General features: G+C 36.4%; 1 protein-coding gene across 1 annotated transcript; it reads right to left on the minus strand.

The window, feature by feature from the left end:
* Positions 1 to 17: 17 nt before the first annotated feature.
* ANAPC10 (anaphase promoting complex subunit 10) lies at positions 18 to 27898 on the minus strand. The gene is made up of 4 exons (XM_010228246.2): positions 27710 to 27898; positions 26614 to 26704; positions 25651 to 25771; positions 18 to 265 (listed from the first exon to the last, which is right to left on the minus strand). Exons 1-4 carry the CDS (start codon positions 27822 to 27824, stop codon positions 35 to 37), a joined length of 558 nt encoding a protein of 185 aa, XP_010226548.1. The 5' UTR covers positions 27825 to 27898; the 3' UTR covers positions 18 to 34.
* Positions 27899 to 27918: the final 20 nt, after the last annotated feature.

A 27918-nucleotide genomic window follows, 5' to 3' on the forward strand; every position in this document is an offset into this window, starting at 1 on the left:
CAAGAAAACTTTTATTGTTTCTCATCAAGAAAGTTCACCTTATGGAGCGATACATCATGAAATCAATTGTTGTACATCTAGGAAATTTACCAATAGAGCTCTCTTCCACTGGGGTGTACACTTTGATTTGTCTCATGTGAGTGTCTCTTCCATTTTGGTGATTAGCTAGAACTGCAATCTGAATCATAAATGTGCGAATAGGCTTCTTATGAGTATCTGTTAAAGGAACATGAATCCAGCCACTTGGCTCCACTAATTCAAGTTGCTGCCAAAAAAACAAGATAAAAAAAACAAAACATTCAGGAACAATTAACATACTTTATATAAATATCACATAGAAACAGAGTCTCATGGGTCATTTTATTTTCCAAATGAATCGGAAATAATACAGTTCAAGATTCACAAACAGCTTACTGCTGCTGTTGTAACTGCATGCCGTTCAATTTACTAGCTGCATTTGCTTTTGCCGTTCAGAAGTGGGCCATTATTTTGCGCTCTAGCCCATTTCTACCGCTCTAGCAGTAAAATAAAGATTACTGTAAAAGATTAGTCAGGAAGGTGAAAGAAATGATGCATGTTTAAACAATCCAGATCAATCCAGTCTAAACTGAATCACAGTGGAATGATATATTTGGACATAAATCAATACAACCTTTTAGTTTTCAGAAGTCCTTAAATTGTTGGGGGAGTGGAGAAGAGGAAGGTGACAGAGAAGACAAATAAAGGACAGGTCACAGCCTTCACATGCAGTTACCTGGTGCTGTGTGTCAAGACAGATGCCTAGCTAATTAATATTCCTCTATAGCCATTTAACTTCATCCTAAGGTCCATTTTATCTTGGTTTTCTTATAAGTGCAGTATGTTCTTTTTTTTTTCCCCTTTTCAATTTAATTCTACAGAAATTGATGTCAAAACAAACAAGCACTAGACTTTTAACTCACTCACGTCAGTGACATACCAGCACACTGTCTCATGGGGCCTCTAGACTTCCTGAAAGCTCCCTTTGCTGCTTTGTTGTGTAACCCTGTCCCTTTATAAAATCTGACAGATTTTTTTTTGTTTGTTTTTTATATTACACTTCAGGCAACAGTTGGTTTTACAAAGTGAAACAAATGATGTACTGTAGAGCAGTCTTACATTGGGAAACTTATCATGGTTGAGATTGCAGCCAACTGTTTAGACCAAGTATCCTTTCCATGTCCATGCTGAGAAGGGACTAGATTCACAGTAACAAGTTATATGATAAAGACTTACGATTTGGAAAAAGAAAGAGAGAGGTTATAGATAACCAAGCTTTCAAAGACTGGAAAACCATGGAATATACCACTTTCTATATGTTGACACCCTCAGTTTTATTAGATTCAATTATTTCTGATCTGTACTCTTTCTTGCTACAGATATTGCTAACAGCAGAATTATGACCAGTGGTCCAGAACCACAAGAGATCCAAAGAGTTTGGCAAAATTAAGAGTGTTCCTACAAATGGAAGTTGGATGCATATTGCATCCCCAGAGAAAGTCACACTTATTTTAAGAATTATTGGGGTCATAAAGCTGTAAAAGTTGCCAGTGTAATTTTACTAAGTCCTCCTTACTGCAATAAGATATAGTTTTTAAATACATACTTATTATGCTTTGTTTCCTCCCTAATCAATGGGAAGTGGTCATATGCTGTACTTATAGCATATTATTTTTCATTCCTGCTGAAAAGGCTATCAATTTATTCCTGAGCTTTTTGACAGCTGTGGGACAAATAATTTCTACATCCGTAAAAAGAGAAAACAGACAGTTTAGAGCAAATATCCCTTAGTTTCAATATCCCTTGAGATATTCCAGATCTATCTTGTAAAGATCTTAGTAACAGTATTTTGTATGATGTTTAGTTCCCATGAAATTTATTTGCAGCTTTACGGTTAAACAGTTCTGAAAATCTCAAATCAGTCACTGGAACATGCAGAACACACGAGTTGCATCCTATGAATAATGCTGCTTAAGGGCATCTTGTAAAAACACCATGACTAAAACACAGATTGCTCACAACTCTTCAAGCAGCATGCAAATGTCTTAGCCACAAAGTCAACTTTTTTTTAAATCCTAAAATCTCTTCTGCTTCCCTTGTTGCACATGTACCAAATTCTGTAACAAACGAAGAGATCCTTCACTGTTGAACCCTGGACTCATCCTCAAAATTGACTTCTTCCAAGATGCAACTATTTGATCGGAATGGGGAAAGTTGGTAAAAGTCTTGTGATGGAATTAGAGACTGTATAGTAACACATTAAGTGCAATAAGTCTGAGGTAGCTAGATTTAAAAGTAAAACAAAAAACTCAAAAACCCAAAAAAGACCATATTCTTGGCTACCTAAATAGCATTCCTATAATGTAACTTCCTCTAGGTGTAACTTCCACCCCCCCCTTTTTTTTTTTTTTAAAAAAAAAAAAAAAAAAAAAAAAAAAACACCACACACGACACTGACAGTTCAGCAGAATGGTTCAAGTCTTGAGACCCACTCAAGTGCTTAAGTTTAAAAACAGGCTAATAATTACCATCATCTAGGAGCATCCTCTAGAAAGAGGAAAGAGGGGGGATGTTTTGCCAACACAATACACATTCACTATGACAAAACAAGCTCTGCAGAGATCAGGAGTTCTACTAAAGATCCAGAAGGTTATCCACTCTGATAAAGGCTCCTCTATTCCATTTCCCTAAGGGTATGGTAATCTGTTCCACTCCATCCCAACCTGTCTTTGATCTGTCCTTATTTCTTTTTCATTCCTGGCTACTAGTCCTTGTTCCACAATCATCACCCATATCTTCAGCAATTTCTCCAATGCGACCTAGACTCTCTGGTCTCTGCTTTGATTGAGGTTGTCTCTGCTTTCTTGCATACACACCTCCATCCGCCTCTATACCATGATTCTTAATTCCTCCCCTCCGGAGAAGTCAGGTTCTTTCTGGCAAGTGAAAGAGTTCCATCTTTCAAAGGATCCAGGTCCCACAGCAGTGGGAAAGAATAGGCATGGACATGGATGACATGGAATAGGCAGTAGTAGTACAAGACAGATTGTTTGCTCTCAGTTCAATGTCAGCAGCCAGCTCCAGCCATTACAATCTGTAGCAGAAATAGGATGAAATACCCAGCTCAGCTCTGCCTGGAGCATTCCCAGTGTGAACAGAATCTAAAGGAAGCTTGCTGAGAAGTTAAGAATTTCTTATTAAGCTCATGCAAATGGCAATCTTTCAAAGCCTTGTAAACCAGCCGGGAAGTTAGAGTGAATTTTTACAAAGAAGCAAAAGGCACATCTTCAACACAAAGGCTGAACTCTTGCCAAGTTTCAAATCCCTGCCTTGGAGCTTGGGGGCACTGAACCACCAAAGAAAAAGGACACCAGAATATTTTCAAATGAGCAAAAACATACTTTTCACCAGCCTTATTCTTGGAACAGAACTGTTATGGCTGAAACTTTCAAAAAAAATTCAACCCAAAGCAGACATCCGGCATGGAAACTCTCAGTCTGAACTGAACTTTGGCAAGTTATGAAGTAACTGAGAGTTAAGCCTAATAATGAGATAGGTTGTGCAACCTTCACTACAGGTGTCACTAGCAGCTCTACCTAGAATAAAATAATAATAATAATAATAATAATAAACACTAACCCGTTTTAGTTGTTCTGCTGTTAATGCTATTCCTTAAAAGCACTAGCCACCTTTAATGGTGTTTTACCTTGACTCACCAGCAGAAGTTCACCATGAAGAAATGCCACATTTTAAAGTTTTTTTGCCTTGTAATTTTTTTTCATATGCAGGTCATCCATTGAGTAAGATTCGGTCACAATTAACTGATCTCCAGGAAAGTTTTAAATATCAGCTATGTTACTAATTACCTAAATAGACAAAGAATTCCAGATTTTAATCTATACACTTTTTACCAGAAAAGTTAAAAAAAAAAAAAAAAAAAAAAAAAAGGGGGGGGAAAAACAAAATGTTAGTAAAGCAGGACAGTTCCTGCAACTCTAGACTATAATATGCTAAGAGCTTACTCTCAAGTCTGTAAGCTAAATTTTGTAATGACTGATTGTCCAAAAAAGCACCAAAGAGGAAAATAAAACAAAAAGAATGAACAATAAGGGGGTAAAAATTGAAATGGAAAGTCAGACTCACCTGTCCTTTGCTGCTGTTATATACTCCTATCTATTGCTTCTCCTGTTCTGCCTCCACTGCTTTTTTATTTTTTTTGTTCTGTGTGCATTATAGCTTTATGTATGGACGTACTTTCACTCCAGTAATACATGTTATTTTGAAAAGCAAAGCAAAAATATTACCAAGGGATTTTTCCCCCAAATATAATAGCACGGTTTCATCACTGTCTTGAGTTCAGAGGTGTCTACAGAGTTCCATATACATTTGGCAAAGTTACTATTGCAAGTAATGACTGTTTGATCATGCAAGGTGCAAATCATCAAAAGATGATTATTGAAATGACTTTAGACTTCAGAAATACGAGAAAATGAGATACCAATACTTTAAGAGGAAATCAACATCCATACATACTTCTTCCTTCACTTTAGAAAGAAAATTATCAATGTTTTTGCAGCAGCATAAAACTATTTGCATTAGTCATTTAAGCTAAATAGACAGCATACAACTCACTTAAGAGCATGAAGAGGCTAAGAGCAGCAGATAGGCATAAACTACCCTGACTAAACTGAGGCAAAGTAGAACAGCTGCACAGAACAAGATCTTCCAGAAGAACAGAGCTAGTGAAATGGTTTTGTCTGCACATTTATCGCCGATGCCCACTACAGACCCTGTGCTTCCACTCTGGTCGGTACGACAAGCAAAAGGGCACCTGGGATCAGTTTGTAACATGCCAACTAGCAACAGTGTGCCTCCTGGCCAGCCAGCTGCTGCTGCTTTTGAGGATGGCTGAGAAGATGAGGCACTTTTTCCTCAGCACTTAACTCTCCTCTAGCCAACCCACAGATTTCAAAAACACGTTAGGAACTAATTTATCTTACTTATTCATTGTTGATTTGTCACATTTAAACTGTCTAACAGCAGTACGGGAGAGAGGATGGATGCAGTGGTCATGAAAGACACATTTCCAAAATAAATTGGACCCAAAAGAATAACTTAAAGCTGGATAACTCAATTAGGGGAAAACAAACAAACAAACAAAAAAAACCCCAACACACAGCTTGCAGACTGTGCAGGCTTGCTTGACAAAAAAGAATTGAGCAAATCATGCTACCTGCAAACAGCAGGAAGACAAGTGAGAGAACATATAAAATAGGCAATAGAAAAGGTATTATAATATGGACAGCAAAAAATGACTGAAGAATTTCAACATCACACCGCAGCCTTTCCCTCACAAAATATATTTCAAAATATGAACTCAAAAAGTTAGCTTTATTAGACTGAAATAAATTCTCCCAAGTAGTAATAAGATTTGGCAAGTCTTCACTAGTTTCTAAAAATACTAATTTTAGATGGTCAATAAACTGAAACAAGGACTGGATAAACTCTTACTGCTTTCTTATCCAGGGATGTCTTGGCTGTAGCAACTCCTTTATGATCTCTCGAAAGTCAACTACTTAAAACAGTATCTACCAATAAAAGACAGTAAGGTCTTCTTAGATCATTCCCCAGTTATTCCCATAGCATTCTAGTGTCACACACAATTTAATACCCATTTCCTGGTACTTTATAGCTACATGTTGGAACTCCAGCACTTCAGCAGTTCAAGTTGTTTCACACCCAAGAATCATACTGTGTCATGCCTAAATGAACAATTTAGGCAAACATCTTTTCTATTGCTTTTTCTATTCTCTACTTAAATTTTTGGTCCATCTTTAGGCCCAGTGGTCTCTTCAAAGGGGTATTTAATTCAAGCTGCTACTTTTACTGGGTTTCTAATATTCAGCTGTTTATTCGCAGTATCAAGCATCCTTGAAACAATGTATAACTTCTACTGTCTTCTGAAGATACCTTTTGTGAAGGCTAGGAAAGAATAAAACCATTCAAGTGTTGTTTTTTTTTTTTCTCTCCAAATTGACAACCATTATAAACACATTCCAGACCATGTTAGACCAGGCTTCCAAATTCCAAGGGCATAAGTTACTCCAAGTGTATATAAAACAGAAGAGCAATCTCACTTTTCTCCTCCAGAGAAAAAACATTCTTCCTACACACATGCCACAACACAAGACTCAGAGTTACTGCTACTCTTACAGCTTTAGCACAATACAACATACTTACTTCCCTTTAAGATGCTGGCAACTCATCATATTTTTATTTTAGATTGTCTCCACTACTAGATCAAAGTGACAACATGTATTTCCTATGACTGCCTCCAAAAGATACTGTGAAACCAAACGACAGTTAATTTTGGTCTTTCTACTTACGCCATAAAAGTATCAAAACTGGTTATGCGAATCCTTATTATATTTCAGACATTTTTGTGACTTAGCCACCTTTGAAATTAAAAGTAGAAGCTAGAGGTTTCTGCATAGATATAGTTCTATATGCTTTACTAGTTCTCTATAATTACATAAAGAAAGCTTTTCAAAACAGCAGGTGCTTTCAATAAGTAATGTATTCTTTTAAGCAGAGAAAAAATAAAAAGTTGTAGAGGAAAGAAACATCATTTTCAAAAATTAAGTATTTATCACAATACAGATTTTCTCTAAGGGATCAAATATGGAAAAGTCTTTTCCCTGCGTAGCCATGGTTTCTACAGCTACACAAATACTTTTCCCACAATGACTGGCTAGAAGAAAGAAGGCAGACTGTCTTCAAAATTTTCTTTCCATAACTGCCATGCCCTACCATGTAGCTACCAGGATTTAGAGTCAATAGACTTATGCATAATTCCAGTATTGAAACTGTCAACACACAAAGTAGTAGAGTTTGGGCTTCAGCCATCACTTCACTTAGGAAGGAAGAGAACCAGTTAATAGCAGTGATGCACCAGTTCCAGCAAAAAGGCAATGCAGATCCAAAAGAAACTTCCCAAGTTCCAAGTGAGTCAAAGGAGGGACACCACATGAGCAGCTTAGCAAGAAACACAGAAACATACTCAAAGAGCGCACTGTGAAAAGCACACTGCTTTGCTCTAAGGAAGCAACGACCACCTAAGGAGGTGACTCTGTGGTCTTAAACAGTCACCTCCTTAAACAGTCAAGAAATCACACTTAGTCCATTAGGTAACAGAAGCCTTCCATTCTTCCAAACAGTAGTTCTTGAAGAGTCAAGAGGAGCTCAGCCCACCACTCAAGAAGATTTTGGGCAGAGAGAAGGCAGGCTGTAGAAGCAGCTATTATTAGGCAGTGAAACATGCAAATGCTACAGATTCATTTTATACATAAGCATTATTTTGTTTAAATGACTCAAGAGAAATAATTTTAGGAAAGACTGGGGAGGTTGGAAAAGATCCCTGCAAAATATTCTAAAGAATCTTTTTCTTTGGTATATTCTGCTGAAGATGAAAACAGTCCAATGCCTAGATATCAAAAAATTGTATCCGATTAAAAGAAAAACAATTGCACACACAAGCACAATAAATATTTGAGACAAAATAAATACCTGAGCCTGATTTTGATCAGTGTTCCATCAGCTCAGTACAACAGCAGCAGCAACACAATATGGAAATGCTATGTAAATGCCAAATACTTTAGGGGAAAAAAGTTCATTAAACCTGATTTCAATTTGCACTTATTTTTCAGCATATCTTGCTGAATCCTCTCAAAATCATTTGTACAAGTATAAATGGTCAAATAATCCTATGTCCCAAGTCTACAAAATTAAACTGTCTGTAAGAGACAATATATGCATGTTCAGAGTTACCCACAGCTTGTTTTTATTTTACTCATTTCTGAATTAGAGGTAAAAAGTCTCACAAATTTAAATATTCTTTATAAAATCTCCTATAAAGCAAAAAGTTCTCACTACCATCTTGAGTGTTTTTCACTGTGAATACACACCCAAAGACAGGAGCTATATCCTCAAAAGAAGAAAGCATCAGTTAATGCAGTGTTACTCCACTATGAGTGACTATCTCATCCTTCAAAATAGGACTTGCCAAATTTTAAATACACCTGACAACTTGCAAAGGAGCAGAATGAGGGGAAGAGAACTCAAGCCACACAGGATTTTATTTTAAAACAGTATGTAACATTTAGCATAAATGAGATATTAAATCAGTGTTACAAACAAGTTCTCTAAACAAGTATAACTGAAAGCTCACAAGCAATTTTTGTGCATATGAAATTTCACTGATGGATAGAACTAGTGTAGACAAAGATCTGCACAAAGAACAGTTTTTTTCACACAATACCAGCAATGACAAGCCTGTTTGAAGACTGGTCCCAAATTAAAATCTACTACACAACAAAAACACACCCAGCAACAACCCCAAACCCCCAATCCAACTCACTGTTTTCACTTGCAAACTAAGCAGCAATACCAGTTCATCACGGCCATGCAACAGAAACAGTGATATGAAGCCACAGAACAGCTGAGGTCAGAAGGGACCTCTAGAGATGACCTAGTCCAACCCCCCTGCTCAAGCAGGGGCATCTAGAGCACAGTGCACAGAATCACGGTGGGTTTTGAGTATCAGTGGATTTTGTGTATCTTCAGAGGAGACTCCTCAACCTCTCTGGGCAACCTGTTCCTGTGATGACAATGTAGTCTCAATGTATTTGATTGATCCAAACAGAATTTCACACCACAACATGAATAAAATTACAGAAAACAAAGCATTGAAATTTAATCCATGGAAGTCTTGAGAGCACGCCAATTAAGTCTCAGACTAGAAAAGCCTATGGTGAATAAACACATACAAACTTAATTGTCAAATGGGAGAAAACAAAGTACAACCACACATATAATGGGGACACCAAGACTGTCATGACATGGACCCCCAAAGGAACAGTAGCTTCAAAAGCATGAGATGATAAAGAATCATAAATACTGACACTTGAAAAATGGCCACAGCTCTACTGAATTGCCCACATGAAAAACTGACAGGTGAAATCATTTCACTTGAAGTCCCCTACATTGATATATAGATTGTTCAGACCTATGCCTTGAGAAGAGGGACCCTGTCCATGGTACTTCACTAACCACCACCAGGACATTGTACTCATGGTCCTGCACCTATCTGGTCAGAGTGCCTGCCAGCAGTATGCCCAAAATCAGGTACATGCAATCTGAGAGATGAATAGCCTGACAAATGCAGAGCTACCATGGAAGAGCAGGCAAAATTGTCTTACTTCATTGCAGTTGGAGGAACTATCATCTACTTAACTCTGGGAAGCAGAAAAACAAGCAAAAGGAAAGAAAAAAATAGGATGTTAGGTGACAATCTTGGAATACTTCATCCTCTGAAATTTGACTGAAAAAAGTCTTGACTCTAGAAAATGAATCTATAGATACCATCAGGAATTTGCCACAGATTCTGCTGAGAAAGAATCTCTGGGAACACAGAAACCCTGCACATACAAAATTGTAATGATCTAAAAAAGATTATGTATAAGCACCTCAACTCATAACAAAAAAAGATGTGACAGATTCCAAAACTTACAGAAAGTTTCCGAGATAGGCAAAAATGGTAGATAGGATTTTCAAGATACCAGAGTTGTGAATCAACTGTCCAAACCTATTTTTCCTATAGATTGGTCACCTGAGCTTTTATGTGATGGTCTATGCTTGACACATCAATAAATTCTCATTAAAGAAGTGCCTCTCATTCTATCCTGTCCACTGGAACATAAGAAAAATATTAAAACCCTCTACCTTATCCCTCTGGAAAGCAAAGGGACTAAATCAATAAATACAAAGAAAGTGACAGTCTACCATGAAGTTGCATATGTTCATAAGGTCTAACATGTCAACGCAAGCCTTTAAACAGCAATAATTAGCTAAGTAATTAGCCATCAAAACCTAGTTTGGCTTTAGCTCAAAACAGATCTAATCTTAACAGATACCCATCCCTGGAAGAAATACTATCTTCAACCAACATAATTCATAACAGTTGTGAAAGTTAGGATCTCTGATTTAACAATAGATGATTTTCATTATTCATTTAAGAATCAGTCAAGAGCAGAGAAAGGAAAAGCAAACATGTCCTGAGCTCATTTGCAGCTCTATGCTGGCAGCTGTCAAAGTATCTAGGAACACCATATGTTTGCAGGTGCATTGCTATTAAAGTCTGAGAAGACTCCTATTACCAAGGGAAATCCTTCAGACCTACAGGGACTTGGCTCCAAATGCAAAACAGTTACTTCCCTTGAGCTTGGCAGATAGTACACTGAAGCTGAAAAAGCAGCAAAAAATTCTTGAGCTTACATTCTAGAGTGGTGGTCTGGCTGACAGCATCAAAAATAAGTAATGCAGCCCAAAACAAACTTTCTGCTCCAGTTTGCCTACTTCTGGTACCTAAGTTTTTTAAAGTCTGTGTTGCAGACATTGAAACAGACAGTACCTGGAGAGTCTAGTCTCAAGAAGTGAATGGTAGGAAAAGCAACTATGACTTGCTGCAAATCTTTGAGCTCTGCATAATACAGGCATTCTCAGAGGGACAATGTAGGGAAAATACACAACGTTTTTACCAGGGCACCACCCAAATAAAATTATCATATTGCAGATGCACATGTGAGAAAGGAAACTGCAAATTTTATTTTTTACAGATACATTACTAGCATATGTACAGACAGCACTGCATTCTTTAGGAAAAAAAAAAAAAAACCCGCAAGCCTAATTTAGTGAAGTCATACATCTTTTAACTCTTGAAAAGCAATTCAGCCCTAAAATGTGTTCTTGCTGTTCATTTTTTAGTTTACAGACAAATTACTACATACAGAAGATAGCATGTAACAGATAAGTACCCTATGACAAACCTGAGACTGACTGTGACAAATCATACTTTGGGCAAAAATTCCTAGTAGTAGGACATTTCTACAGGTAGTACTTTCTGCATTTAAACTTTCTAGTCACAGGCCAAAATATCATTTAATGACAGATTTACCAAAATATGGGTCAGGATGTGGCCTAAGGTTTCGTAAGAAAAGAAACGAGGCACACAGTTTAAAGGCAGCTAAGGTTAACGTACTACTCAAAATGTCTTTGAAAATGTTATTTGCAGACCTGTGCCTTATTTAATTACTGGACATAAAACGACTTCAGTTTCCTCACCCTCCTTACCCTCCCTCATGCTATATCTAGTCACAATAAAAGGAAAAACTATTTTTTGAAGTATATGATGTTCTAAAAGTCTACAGATCATTTTGATTTTAGATAGTTAAATTTTAAACTTAATTCAATTTATTCCCAGACATTACAGAACAAAACTCATTCAAGCCAGGTTCATTCAACTATGGAACACGAAAGAATACAGCAGCATTTCTCAATATTTTGTGCTAACAATATTATTTCCAGAATCAAGCCTTCTTGCTCCTGTCCCCAAAAACTACCAAAAGTCTCCTTGCAAAGCATTGACACATACCAGACATCCTAGTTTGCCCCTCTGTCAGCTTATTCTCTTTATCAAATGGACTGTTCTCTCTGACCTCACGTTCTAAGACCTCTCCACATCTAGTCTAGCTATTGGAATATCACTGCTACAACTTTTACAGCTACAGTTAAGATCAAATTCCCTAAGAACAAAGATAAAGAATTTTGCAGCAACTTCCAATAACTTCAAAGAAATCTGGATTGCTAAATGCTATGGCTCAAATTCTCTGCCATTGCTTACTAAACAGGTAAAGCTTGTCCAAATTCACTAACATTCTCAGTCTTGCAAACTACTGCCAGATTTCCACCTTCTTCAAATGAAAAGTCTGGTTATCCTTAATGATTAAGATTAATGTGTTTGTAAGCCTTGAACATGCCTGTAATAATTTCCAGAGCACACAAAACACATATTCCAAAACCAGAATGTAAAATACCACAGATTACATAGTCAAGGAAATAAAATACTCAACAGCCGATATGCTGTTGGATAACAAACACTCTAATTGCTTTAGGGAGGAGAAAGTATAGACTGCTTGTCTAATTTTCTTCTCCAAGCAAACAGAGAACCTTGCATCTTCCAATGTGATCAGCAACTTAAGGAGATCCTGAGTTCTCAAATGTCTAAGACATTTAAGCACATTCATCTCTCCACCCAATGCAGAAACTTTCATCTAAATAGTTTAAAAGAAACAACCTACTCCTGCACTGACATCTAAAAACCTCAAAAACAGCATCTACCTGAGAAAGATCATCTCTCACAATTTTCACGCCAGTCAAGAAACTCTTAAGGAAAATGGCAGCACTTGAGCCACTTACTGAAGTGAATCAGGCTAAATCATGGAGTGAGAAAGCAGAAAGTAAAAAGCAGATATACAGGAAAAAGAAACAGACTAAGGAAGAGCAGTGGAACACACTACAGAAAAGGAGACTTCCATATACACGAGAATCTGAAATCCAGGTGAATTTAGACTACAAGTGGGTCTGAAGATTGAATGGAAGCATAAGGTGGTGGTAATTTGGGCAGCTGCCATTTGTGAAGCCTAACAGAACATCAGAGCACTGTAAGAAAAAGGAGGAAGGAGAAACTCCTATAAGTAACAAGCTAGAAATCTCTGGAAAAGAAAAAAATCCTACAATAATTACATTTCAAGAGGTGGTCATTCACAAGATGACCCTAAAGACAAAAAAAAAAAAAAAAAAAAAAAAAAAAAAAGTATCACCTGAAACAAGGAGACAGAGCATAAAGCAAGAGGTTCTATCAATGTCTAGGAAGACTGCTACTAGAACTAACTTGAGTTCTATCAAATAAAAAGCAATAAGTAGAAACAATATAAATGGATACACTGCATAGATTTATTACAAAGTGAATATAAGATCACTAGTTATGGTCCCGTAATATTTTTACTAGCAGAGGTATAAGATTTTGCAAACTGATGAAAAACTGATTTTTCTTCCAATATATGAAGTTTCCATTTGTTTTAACATATATAATGGAAACATTTTGTTTGGGTGAAAGCAGAAAAAATCAGCTCATAATTTATTTTCAAAGTTGTTTAGCTATACCCAGGAAGTCCCTCTAGTCATAGCTACAGTTAAGTTTTATAAAAAGTATTTGGAAAAAAAGAAAGTCAAATTATGCAATGAATATTCAACATTTAAGTGTCTGAAAATCTAGGTATGCCAAATTAGTCTTGTATCAATTCATCCAAAAAAATTTAGTCTGAACTATTAAATTTTAAGCTCTACACTTTGCATCCCAGACATTGTTAGAATGCTTCACGAAGTGAGTAATGTGGAGCATCACAAAAAAATGTCTACGGCAATAGTAGCAGGCAGATCTCTAACACCCCCTGAAAGGAGGAAAGAATGTCCATGTAACACAATGAAAACTATTCCCTTAGCAAATAGGGTTCTTAACTACACACTGAAGAGAACCATATTTTTATTCTTCTACCAGAAGATAGTCACACAAAACTATATAGATCTAACACAACATCTGTTACTCAAAAACGCGGCTCCTGAGTGACCTTAAATGTTAGCAAAACAAAACCTTAATAAAATAATATACCTAACTGCTACCAAATAAAGTATCTCCTACTCATTCCTTGCCAGCAAGAGAACAACAAAACAGAAAGTAGGGCTTACTGAAAAATGTTTATCTTGTATCGCCAAGAGAGATATTTCTTTATTAAGAAAAATGTACAAAAGAAATTTGTTTGAGGAAGCACAGAAGACAGAAGATAGCTTGGAAACTTCTGTTGCCTCTCCTAGAGGTAAGACATTAAAGACCTTAAATCTATGCAAATAACTCCTGCAGCAGTATAATACAGAAAAAGTGTTAACACTTTTACACCTGGATAAAGATTTAACTGATGACCCAAACAGACATTCAAAAAGGTGAGTGGGGCAAATCTGATATACTGCAACATTACCTAGGCTTGTTATGGTATACCAGCTTAGCAAGCAAATATAGAGGAACAGTTCAAGAATACAGAGCAGCTATAACTCCGAATTCAAAGAATATATGATTATGAAAACTATTTGTCTAAACTTAAAATGCAATGGTAGGTCTCATCCGAGAAAATTTCCAAGTTCATAAACATGTCTCACTGAAGATATTTCTTACGAATGAAGTTTAAAGGAGAAATAGGAGCATGTCTGTCAGAGGTTCAGCGGGTAGCTTTAAAGCCACCTTACTACATTTCCATGAATTTGCAAAGCCAGAATCAGGACTGCTGCCCAATGGAAGCATTTGATTTTGGATTGACACAAAATTTCCTTTGTTTAACCTCTTGCTTGGGTTTTCTCACCAACCCATATGGAAAATGCAAGACTAAGTTTCCTTATTTACTGAGGAGGTCCAATTTTGGACTTTGCTTCACTCGGAATGAATTCTATTTGTTAATTCCTTTCCAGGAGTCAAAAATTCCTTGAATCACATCTGACAAAAAAAAAAAAAAAAAAAAAAAAAAAAAAGCCACCACACCAAATGCAACCAACCCACTAAGATCCAACAGTTCAAAAAAAAAGAATTTACATGAAGCTATACAGTTAGGATAATTATATTACTGCACAGGAGAAAGTCTCCTAAAAAGAATAATCATGGGTAGCCTTAATGCTGCATCCAACAGATGACAAACTCATGAGAATAGAAATGCAATTCTACCTTATATGCTCTTTTAGGATAATGAGGGAGGGAAGAAAGGAGAAAAGAGAAAGAGAAGAACCTGTCAAATGAAATTTGATCACCATGGGCCTACTGACCTCCAAAAGAAGAGATGCTATAGGACATGATTTTACTGCTTACAAATATGAAATAAGTAACTCACTGTTGAAATTGGATTACATTTATGTCAGTCTAGTGGATACGTACTCTGCTTAATCTCTTTACAAGTAAATCTCCATCCTCCTCTGAGGATAAGATTAATAAATCGCTGAATGTGATTTAAAAAGTTTCAGGAAAAAGAAAATTTACTTGTTAGCATTCTTTTAAAATGTCACATGGAACATTCTAGAATTCATTATAAAACAAAATAGGAGGAAAGGGTAAACCTAATTCAGAAATTAGATTAAACAGGCTAGAGAAGATATATCCCCAAGCCAAGACACAAATGCTAAATTACCACTCATTCCACCTCATTTGTGTCCTTCTGCAGAACAACTGGAAAATCTGGAAAAGGTTTTACTGATTCTTGATTGTATTATTATAGACCAGGGTAGAGAACAGTCCTCAGACAAAAAATAACCTATACTTTAGGTCTATGAAAGCATTTCCATGGGCTACTTAAGACAGGGAACAGAATAAACATATATCCAATTTCTGCAAAACTTCACAAAAAAATCCATATAGACACTGTTTAGTGATATTCTGAGCAAAACTCCATGCAGGCATTAGAAAACGACTGAAAAAAGATCATTTTAGCAATCAAGGGAGAAAGACTAACTTTCGAAAGGAGAGTGTGCAAGTCTCAAAAAGAGTTCTAAATTCAAAACAGTCACTGACCTTGCCTAAGAATGTTGTATTTATTCTAGGTACCCTCTGCCAGATAATATTTTCTCTTGAACTACCCTTGAAGCTACACACAGGCCAGAAAATGGCAGAAAAACTTACTCCTAGTTTCTTCTGTGGGGCTACTTTCCCTACTCTCACTAGTAAGCTGTTAAAGCAAAGTGGCAAAGACAGCCACAGGGTGTTACTAGATACTGCTGTTACCTATAGGTTGCCAAAATGAAAGAGATGATGCATGCTGAGCTTCAGTACCAGCTGAGATAGCAGCATAGAACTTCTAATACATCCCGAAATTCTCATTCTTGTTATATCTTCTTTTCTTATATTTAACCCACATTAAATGTCAGTGGCTTGCTTTCTTCTTTGAAGATTTTTTTATACTGGACTACTACAAACACCTAAAAGGAGATCAGCATCAATCTTTGATTTGACCTTTCACTACTCATTTAACCCTCTGTGATGTCTGAAATCGCATAATAATCCTTCTGGGATTTACTTCCCACAATTAAGTCAGTGAAGACAATCAAATAAATTCAAGTTGGTTATTTAGTTAAACTGAATTCTGATCAACTAGGGGTGATTCAATTTAGTGTCATGAAGACAGTCCACATTAGCCTAACCACTTAAACTCAGCATCAGTTGAAATACTAGATGCAACTGTGCTGTTTTAAGTGTCAGTTAATCAATGCACATTTTTTTAAAATGGGGCAGAGAGGGAGAAGGAATTGAGATAAAATATTGAAACAGTCAAGTTAAATATTTGAGTTGCTCTTCTGCCATGCCATCAACTCTCTCCCACACACACACCCCTCATTCCTTATTGTCATGTTCTGTTCTTAAGCAGAATGCTTAAATGCAGTGGCAAAGAGCATCTTTTTTTCCCCTTGATATAATATTTATAGTACTAAAAAACAAACCTCTGCTTGCTTCTCTTACTTTTGAAGCATTAATGATGATCTGTAAACTTTTGAAGCATTAATGATTATCTGCAAGAAGTATCTAATGAGCCTATCCTGGTAAACTGCAATTAGAAATCCCTACAAACTTTGAAACACATGGACCAACAAATATCCCAGGGCACTCACTCTCCAAACACAGAACCTTTATTCCAACAGGAACTTTCAGTAAAAAATGATGTGTGAACAGCAGACACTGATGTTCACAGAAGCATACTGCATACAACCCAGCAGGCAATTTCTCTGTTTTTTTTGGATTATGCCCTGAAGGTGCTGGCACAATGGAATTTCAATACCATAATTGCTTACTTCTCTACATGCCAGCCTCTGAAATAACAGGTAAAAATAAAAAAATACACATAAAACAAACATTCTCTTTAAGTTACAGGAATCACTAAAAGTGTTTTTAATTCTCTGCTTCAAATGATAAAATTTATAACCATGACACAAATAGAGAAGAAGCACAAAAGAAGGGAAAATACAGAAATAACATAACGTTCCCAAGGTTCAGTTTACAAGGACCTCACACACAGTTTTTCTTTTTCTCTCTCTTTTTTTTTTTTTTTGCAACTCTTACTAGAAACAGTATTATTTGCTAAAAATGCAGTAGCTGCCAAAATCTATGATCCATCTAAAGCAAACATGTTTAAGATGGAAATAGAGTGTTAATGCTGAAGACAGACAGAACTGAGTATACAACGCTTTTAAAAGCGTTGAAGCAACTGCAGGGCTGTGTTAAGTTTGTTTTTCAGCTTTCTGATGAAAAATTAACTGCATTTGCAGATAAGCACCTAAATCGTAGAAAAGGACATTAACAGACTTAATCAAATTTCAGACTTTCTAATTAAGCTTCCTTTTTTCCCCTGCAGAAGGTTATTGGGAATTCAACACTAGCCTTGGTTCACATGATAGAACAATGGGAAAATTTTCCGAATGGTTGAACGCTAACCCTGACAAGTGTGGAGAGCCAACTACAATACATTATATGGTAGCATAACCTGCCACCCACGTTGCTGAGAGAACAGCTTTCAAACACATGCACCGAGCTGTAAAACCACAAAATCCCTTATTACACATTGTCTCTTACTTAAGGTGAAATATACCATCCTTCCTCTCCTCCTCTAGCCTCCCAAGCTTTTTTTTTTTTTTTTTAAGCCCCCAACTCTGAAGTCTATTCAAGAGCCAACTAAACTTTTTCCAGACTTCTTCCAAATGCCATCTTTCCTGTTTTATTTTCTAACCAAAATAAAAATCATTTTTAGAGTACACAGTGAAGTTGGCTATATCTTTCATTTTTTTAAATACTGTTTTGACCTGTGTGAAATGATCCAACATTTATAAAGGACGCATCATATATACTACTAGTTCATTTTAAGTAGTTTATGTATGAAGACATTTCTGGGGTGAAATATTTCTCTCTAAGAGAGATGCATGATTCTCATCACTAGTTAAATAAAATGATTCTAGCACACTTTGCTTGGAAATCCACATATTTATTATTTACTGTGATTCTTTTCCATTGTCATGCAACACAAACATATTTGGAAAGATATGCTGCTACAGAATGCATGGTGCTGGACACTGGCATTAATGCAAGCCAGCCATTACTGTAGAGTGACAAACATACTCCACCCTCATTACAACATGCTGTGGTTACCAGCCAAACATCCCTGTCTTTTTTAAAAAGGGCACACTACAATAAAACCAGACCTGAAAAACAAATCGTACAAGAGAAATCGAGATAGGCTAGAAGTAGTAACAACTGCTAGAAAATATAACATTAAGGAGTCTACTTTCCCTATCCAGAGTGTTTTAGGAATGCATATAGCCTTATGCTATGAAAAAGATTACTCAAAGATGTTGGTACATAAAAACTTTTTCCTAGTTAATGATTTCCCCCCCACGTCTGTTGCTTGAATCACTGCATTCCAAGATAGCTAGAGGATACACACAGCTTCTTCAGGGGTGTTCATTTGCAACTTTGCTGGCAGTAGGAATTTTATTTGCAAGTGTTTCTATTATACTGACAAGGTCAATTAGTCCAACAAACTATTGGTTGTTCTGTCTGATAGCTCAGTGTATTTATTCAAGCAAGCACATTTATAACCCAAAATTGAAAGCAGCCAGTTACTCTTGTAAACACAACTGTCCCACTAGAGGTTTCACTACATTTTGGGAATGTAAAAGAAAAATACAATTTCATTCCCTCAGCCTGATAGTACGTAAGTTTGATTACAGCTTGAATTACAGGGAGTGGAGGAGTGGCTACTGTTTTAAATAGATATAATCTATTATACCTAATTCAGATCCATTCCTATGGGCGAAAGAGCATTTGATTGCTCTCCCTAGGAGCTCCAAAAAGTTTACAACATTATCAGACACACAGATCAGCATCTCTGTTCTATCCAAACATAAAGAAAAAAGCAGATGCTGTTGGTGGCACAAAGGGTTAAAGGCTACATAAAATGGGCCTACACGCTTTCACAAAAGCAACCAGCATAACAGAAGTTTTAATAGCAAAAAAAAAAAAAAAAATCCGACAAGACACATTCACACACATACAAGAACAGATGTAGAAATTCAGTAGGAGAGGAAAACCTCACACACAACACACAGCTCTCACTGAAGTTTTCTTAAGCCAAAAAGCAGTTTTAATCATGATAGACATGTGATATCATGATAATCATGATAGACAAGTGATAGACATGCTGCTGATGAAATATGCCAAGAGCAAAAGTAATGGAGCCCAGTCTCTCACAAAACTTATCACATACTTGTGCTCTGCTTATATTGCACAAAATCTTCTTGAAAAGCAGAGATTCTTCTTCACTTTTACTAATTAGTCACTGTAAAGGGGCTAGCCTCAAAGTACACTGCTCTTCAGTATTCAAGTTTGCCCTAACGCCTTGAGAGATATAAAGCAGGTAAGAGGTTAAATTATCATGGAAAATTGGCAGTCTTTTGTAGATATATTCTACCAAGTTGGGACATTGTGCAGCTGCCACAAAAACTGAAAAACCTACTGTCACCACTCAGGAACTCTGTAGCACAAGAAACAATCACAGCAATAACAATCAAGTAAATATGGATTCTGCAAAGCTAACAATTTGGTGAATAATGTAAAAGTGTACAGAGTATTTTAAATTTCAATAGGATCTATTTAATTAATGTTAAAGCACTACTTATAAGTATAACTTTTCTGAAAAAGTTATGCAGAACAATTGAGAATAGCTTAAAATCCATACTGAACTGATGAACAAACGGTAACATGATTTTTGCAGACTCTTTTTTTTAAAAGAGACTTTTGAAGATTTCCAGTACTGGCTGATTTCAGATGCAGGCCACAGATGCTGTTTGCATCCAAAAGACAGTAAATCCATGCCAACTAGCAAAACAGCAAGATAACAATCAAAACAGCCAGGTATGATAGCCTCACCTGTGGAGTATTCTAGAGGCAGACAATGAAATTAAAACTGAATGTATCCATTCACAAACTTACTATGAAGTTTAGTTAGCAGGCTGAAAAAATTCTTAAACATGTTGAATCAGAAAAACAATTGGGGGTTGGATCTTTGCATCTTTTCTTCTACAGAAGAAAACTGAGATCAGGGAGGAAGAGTTCCTAACTGAAGTACCTGAAGTCTGATCTAAACAAAACAGTAACAAGTCAGCACTCCAGGTTCAGAGCAACATAGCATAAAATACACCTGAGAAGATATTTGAACAGAGATCCCAGAAGTATATTTTCTTGATTCAGTAGTCCTATAACAAGTTAGCATTTGTTCATTCCTCATATTTAAATTTACTTCCCATACAGAAAACGGGATGACAATGTCAGCTGGTGGATTTCAGAAGAGGTCTGGAAATAGCCTTCACCACAATAAATGGACAGTCTTGAGTAAAGAGACCAAAGTGGGGTGCAGACTTCCTTAACATCCTTAAAAGCTCCTCAGTTTAGGTGCAGTTCTTAAGTGCTAGATGATTCCCTGCTCTAGATCAGCATCTGTTATACCAGCAAAGAAGAATCCCTGTCCGTGGTGCTTGCCCAAAAAAAAAAAAAAAAACACCAACAACAACATGCCAGCAGGGACATTGCAGCACTTGTCTGGAGGATCTGGACACAACACACAAATTAATAAAAAAGGTCAAATAGAAATTGAAAACAAAATAGATGGCTACTCAACACAGCCATATTGCCTGATAAACAAACTGAAACAAAGGACCCACACATTAAACAGGCTTCTGTTCCAAGAATAAAGCACACAGCAACTTAGCCTCTTCCAAAAAGAAGTGTCAAAACTGGCATCATTCTTCAGTGCAGAGTCTGCTATAAAGGACCCCCAGTGGCAAAGCACCTTCTTTGCACATAAGGCTTATCTATCACTGGGAGGCAGAGGATCACTGGACACCTATACAGGCTGTTTGCTAACAATGGAAGTTACCCTGTTTCAGCAGCACTACTTCAGACTGAACAGCTTCCAGAAGAGACAAATATCTTGCTCATTTAAGTTGCACGAAGCCATGATGCTCTTCACATGCAGACTTGCCCTACTGCATAAACAGACCATATTCATGGCCTGCCACTCTTCTCTCACTGGGATATTTCAGTGCAATTCACTCGCTTTTGGGTCTGAGCATCAAGGTATCTTATCCTCCAGATGGATTATCATCACCTTCAGGCAATATGAAAGGATGAGAGTCCACACAGCAACACCATGACTAGCAACAACAGTTTGTTTCTATCACAAATCTTGTTGGCTCTCCCGGACCAGACAAACAACTAAGAAATATACATCCTCCAAGTCAAAATCAAAAAACTGTAAGACTTTATCACAACAGAAACATCTTTGTGCCTTTCTACTGGAATAGGAGGCAACTTATAGTCATTCTGTCTTAGATCATTTACACATGTGTAATTGGATTTAGTAAAGAATTAATGCTAATAGACAGAAAAAAAATATATTCCAGCTTATTTAACCTTAGACCAATCAGGTCCACATTAGTAACAGTTAGAAAATGGTCTGTGAGGTTCACCATGAATTGGAAGAAAATCTCTGAAAAGAACAGTGTTTGTGGAGTCACTGTCCAAAACAGTATATATTAGCAGGTGGCAGTTTGAATGTTTTATCCCTGAAATGTGCATAGGCAAAGTATTTCTCTCAAAGTCTTAAATGCAAAGCTATACGTTTTAACAACTCTAACAACATTTTTATTATACAGAATCATACATAGCACAAAGTTTGAATGTATTTCTCAACATAAACAAAATACAATTAGCATCAAGCTCATTTTACAGTAATCTAGAGGAAAAACACACATTGAACCAGAAGACGTAACAGGAACAGCTCTAAAATCAAAAAGATCATGTTTTCAGATAAATGCATAGAAGAAAACCCTTTCTATGATTTTTTTTTTTCTTAGAGTGTCTCATCTGTAAGTATGTTATCGCCTTCTCTTGTTACTGCACAGACACGTATGCTGCATTCTATGGCAGTGTTCCATAAAGGGGCAGAGCAGAATATGGAACTCTTGGGTCTCTTTTCAGAGCCTCTACTTCAATAAACAGCTTTAGTTTTGGAATTAAGCATCAGAGTCTTCTCAGATGTGAACTGGTATGAAAAGTCAGTTATCACTTTCAGAAAGTCTCACACCTCAGAGTGTTTATACCAAAGATGCAGAACTGGCTGGTAGAAGAGTTTACAAGCACTTTGTTGTTACAAAGCCATTAAGGTGAACTCACTCTGACATCCTACTTGCACTTGACATCATAGCACTTGATTTGTTTAAAGGGGGATGAACTACAGGTGTCCTGAATGTCTTGGAGAGTTACCGACATAGACAGTGTCACCTGACGAGATCAGAAGTCTCTTGCAGTAACCTTTTCACTCATATCATTTACAGCAGATTACTTTCACACTTTGAGAAAGTGCAGTAACACAAATCATGCACTGAAGTTTGGATGCTGCTCCAGAAATGCTACTGCAGACCAAATTGACTGTCCCACTAAATGGAGGACCTCTGGAACCAGAAATGAGGTTATTTGCTCCTCATACTTGACTGCTATAATACAAACACAGAGAAAGGACTCAAGAGAAAGCTTCCACCTGCACCTACACCTTAATTGTAGCTCTTTCAGCAGGGAATTCTGCCACATTACAAAGACAGTTCTCAACTGCAGGATAGACATCTCAGAGGAAAATCTTTCATTGAGAAAATGCTTCAAATGCTTCATCTTAAGTTCCAAAAAGGACATACCTACAAACTAGACTCTATATACTGAAGCTAATCCCCTATTAGGGACAAAACCTAGCCTAACCTGAAACCTAATACTGCCCTTGAGAATTAGACCTTTAGGAAGAGACATGAGGGCATCATAGTATCTTCATTAGATACTACAAGCCAAGCAAGCGTCCATGGAAAAGCAAAGCGAGTTAGTAGGATTTTCCACTCAGTTAATCAGTCCTGAAACCAACAGAATCACTGTATAATTAAGTAGATTAGCACCGAAGAATTCACAATGCTTTCATGACATAACTTTGGGTCAGAGAGGCTGAAGAAAAAATGAAGTTTCAGCATTGAAGAATAACACAAAAACACATTTTGAATATCAAACTTGATTAAGACATATAAAAACCATCACCACAAAGGCCACAAAATTAGTCATGAATATAATATTTTATGGTAAAGTATTACATGCCACTGGTAAGCAGCTTGACCATATTTTCTGCTCAGTTTTGAGGCAGAGAAGGCATATGAATGAGAATTACTGGTTTCATGCAACATATTACAGCCACATTAATATAGTATAAAAGAAATACAGAAAAGATTACTAGTATTTTATAAATTACATTGTGCATAAAATCTTATTTTTAAGATGGAAAAATTATGAAATATAGCCTGAAAAAACAGCAGTAGACTAATATGCTTATAAACAACAGCATTTAAATTCGAAATATCTCTATACGTGCATTATATTTGTGTGGGTCTTTAACGCCACATATACCCTCAGAAGCGATTGCTTACTACTTTTTAAGAAGCTTTTTATGTTACTGAAGTTATATGCAGAATGTCGTAGTAAACTTCCACAGAAGGTTAACCATTATTGATAAGTAGACAGAGACACAAAATCAGAAAACTGATAATTAAGGACCACAATGACATCTAGTGGACACTCTGAAAACAAAACCACAGCCTAACAAGGAAAAGATGGAGTTTTCTCTATTATACAGCATGTGATTCCCAAATCCTGTAACTAAGGAAATTAAAAGACAGAATACCCAGCTAGCGAAAGGTACTTTAAGGTGAGGATTCATTTCTTTTCAAAGCATTACTACAAAAATAAATGGTGCAAGACCCTTGGCTCTTAGATTTAGGACAAAGGTACAATACCCCAAACTTGACAGCACACTACAAATCAGGAAAGAATATATTTTCAGTGCCATTGTAAAATAGGCATGAGTTTACCACACCTCTTAAGCCCACTGCATCTCCAATCTTCTGCTTACAGGTCATTGCTCTTCTTGTGTCTTCAAACAAAGGAAAAAAAAGTATATAAAAAAATAAATTACCTCCTCACCCCCAAAGAAATACTTCATATCTTCCTTTTCTAGTCACTGCTGATACTTCTTTCTGCAATATTCTCCATATAAGAGAGGTAAGCTAAAGGCTCCCACAATGTATGAGGTTGTAGCTGTCAAGCTCTTGAGATCAGGAATCTGACTTATGAGATTACAGTAACTCAAAATCGTCCAAGATACCTGCTGCTAATGAGATACCCAATTAGCTCACAAGGCCAGCTCCTATGAAGATCATCATTGCTTTAAATCTACTTTTACTATGTACCAAAACACTATCATACCCACAAAAGTAATTATTAGCGAAGCTTGTAGAAAGGTTTTCTAATAGAATAATTGTGATCAGATTTGAGTCATTTTAAATAAGGTATCACCATGGATAAATACTGCTTTTGACTTACTACAGCCTAGTATGCATAAAAAAAGAAATGTTAGCCAAAACATGGTTTCGTAGCATGTTGTTATGTCCTGTTAGAAATTAAGCAACAAATTTCTACATTTACAGAACTAGAAATTGGATTTTGCAATACCTATAGACAGAAGACAAAAAATATTATATGCACATTTCAGAAGGAATACAATAGTGACTACTCTAAAAAACACAAAAAACAAACACACACACAAGAAATTGCAGATGATCAGAACTAATAGCTGTAAATAAAATATATCTTATCAACACATCTAACTGAATTACATTAAGCATCCAATTTATATTAGTGTCTTTCTTTAAATGGCTTCAGAATAGTGTTGCAATTGCTCTGGTCTCAACAACAATAGTAACTGCAGTCAGTTGCTAGCAACTATACAGACTGTCACTAATATAAAGATTCTTCAGCCAGCAGAAGACAAACACTTTAGCGTAACTCATGATCAGGCCTTACATTTCCAGCTTTTCTGCCAGAACTTCAAAAGGAGCTTTGAATCAGACAATAAAATAAGACCACTAGTATACTCAGCCTCCTAAAGCTAAAGCCACCTGACTGCAAAGATATTTTCATGGATGATACTTCCATGGATAACACAGTCATAACTGAAGTCTCTAGTCCTATATTTGATTTCTGCTGATAACAAATAGCTAAGTAACCCATTTGTGAAGAAAGCCTGAATTCACCTGTTAAGCTTTTTGGTTTTTTTTTTTTTTTTTTTTTTTTTTTGCCTAGAATTGCAATAGCTGGGGGGGGGGGCGGGGGGGGGAAACACACACCACACACACCCCAAAAACAAAACACAGCCTCCCTTTTGAGGTATGCCATGCATGGGGTCTGTAGATACTTGAAGTGAGATCAAAGTTCAACTGACTTCATAGTCCTGTTCAGTAAAAAAATATATATATATACACACATATATAATCACACTCATTCCCATTCCAGGAGCAGCATATCAAGTCTATTATAACCATATTGGCAATAGCACACAACATTTAGAGAATAGCACTACATTTAGAGAATAAAAACTAAAAGAAAGCAGCAGAACAAATGCAGCTACTTTTGTCTTTCAAGTGCACTGTCATACTTCACATTCAAAATCCTCTCTACTAAACCAAGTGACCTAGTAAAATAGGACCGTTAAGACAGAAAGTGAAACATCCTTGACTTACCCGGATTTCCTGGAGATTATGAAAATTATTTCCTACTCTGACAGAGATTTTGCTTGGAGTGTAACTTTCATCAGATTTGTAGTCTGCATAAATACATAAAGTTTTCACTGTTGTTTTTCTTCTGCAAGAAGCAACAAAAGATATGTTAAGTATTCTAAGTAAAATATTCATTAAGAGCTTGTTGCTATTGTGTAACAAGGAGGATTCAAGTGTAAAACTTTATATAAGCAAAACATACCTACTAGTTTTTAAGATCTCTAGTGCTACAGCAATTGAGTACTTCTACACATTAACTTCACACACAGTTGGCCTTTGTTGTTACCTTTTGCCTGCCTAATGCAAATGTTAGTATACTAAGAAATCCAAGGAAAGGTCAAGATGACAATAAAACACTCACATGACATATCATGCCATGTTAGTGCATTTCGCTTACTGAACATGAGCTCTGTTGCTATACTTGCTATAGAGTTCCCCAGAGAGCAAAGCAGAAAAATGACCCAAATGCCTGTCCTCATCTTAGAGCTTGGTAAAAGAAAGGGATTGAAAGCATTCTAAGAACAGCATAATAGAGTAAGAAAAGGTCTCAGACAGCCAGGTATTAAATCATACAGGCCTGCTTTAAAAACTGTTATCAACCCTACAAATTATAGGCAAAGAAAGCTACAGACAAAGGATCAAAATTTTACCTTCAATAAATATGAAGCCACTACAAGCTACTACATTCCTTTTATTGCTAACTTAGACATAGCAGCTATAGCATCATTAAAAATATACATACATGTGTGCAGGTGTCCATACACACATATATACACATACATACACACAGTCTTACTGGCTAACCTGCCAGCTAGGTAACAGGATTAGTTCAGAAATTCTTGCACTTTCAAACTTCCTACCTTTGCAAAGAGTGATCAATACAAAGTTATACAAAAAGCCCTAGCCCATACAGAGTAATTTTAATACCTAAACTGAATGTTCACCAGATGAGGCTGTGAGCCATCTGATTGCCAATAGGTTTCTAGATTATCATCTCGTAACTGATCCACTCCAAAACCTAAGAAAGAAAGAAAAGATTATGATCCTCAGCATCCTGTGACACAGTCATCAAGCATAACAGTTCTCAAAGTTATAAACCAAAAAACACATACCCCATGTTATAACAAGGAAGGAAGTATTTCTAAATACCCAAGTTTTGGTGCATTTTTGTAATAAAACTGGAACAGCAAACTTTGACAATAAAACCTTAGTACTAGACTATCTTTACATCCTTATCTCCTATTTAGGACTGAGATTTGAAATCACTCAGCACACCCTGGTGTTACAAACAGTAAGTAGTAACCTGGAATAACTGCAAGAACAATACTCTATAGTCAGGCCTTTACACCTGGTCTATAATCACGTTGTTAAACTAAAGGAAAGCCATTGACAAAGATTGTTCTTTTATCATAATATTACATCTGGCTGAAATCTTATCTATTTATATTGAATTACATTATTACTTTTTTGAACTAGTAAATACCTAAAACAAGCAACAAAGATACCAAAAAAGACACCTCAGTGACAGTATTCCTAAAAACTAATTTTATCAAACTAAAGAAAAAAAAGAAAAAAAAAAAAGAAAAAAAAAAAAAAAGGAACTCCATATCTTCATTCTTCCTACTCTATCAATGCCTTCTACTAATCACATTCTTTTCCTGATAGCCCACATCAGTTGCAATTTTCACTTAGCAGCTGAAGTTCAATCTGCAGTAAAAATTCACCTTCACTCTTCTGGAAGTGACTAACCAATTCGCTAATGTATTTCTTCACCGTTGGATTTTCTGATACAACTACACACTGTCAAACTGCAACAAATGCAGACTAGGCCAAAATTATTTCTAATAGCCCCCAATATAGTTTACACCAAAGCAGTTTTAATGCCACACTGTGGATCTATTATTCCGTAAGTCAAAGATAAAGAACAAAGTATGTCTTCTCACCGAAAAGCAAATTTTTGTTTTTGTTTTGCTAAGAAAAAAACTACATTCAGCTGTTTACAATTTTTTGGGGAAGTTTTTACCTGGTTTACAGGATGACAGTGACCAAACTGCTTGTGAGCCTATTTCTCTAACAGTACCAGTCCTCTCTAACTGCTTTGGATCAGCACCAGGTGGTGTCTTGTTTGGCGTAGTCATTTCTGAGAAAAGAAAATAAGGAAGTTGGTCAATACATTTTCAGTTTGATGGGAAAAATAGACAGTTGCACTATCTCACGCAACTATAAATGTGT

The sequence above is a fragment of the Tinamus guttatus genome, unplaced genomic scaffold (genome assembly GCF_059628265.1).
Source record: "Tinamus guttatus ecotype Peru unplaced genomic scaffold, ASM5962826v1 Tinamus_guttatus_pri_ptg000247l, whole genome shotgun sequence".
Lineage (NCBI taxonomy): Eukaryota > Metazoa > Chordata > Aves > Tinamiformes > Tinamidae > Tinamus > Tinamus guttatus.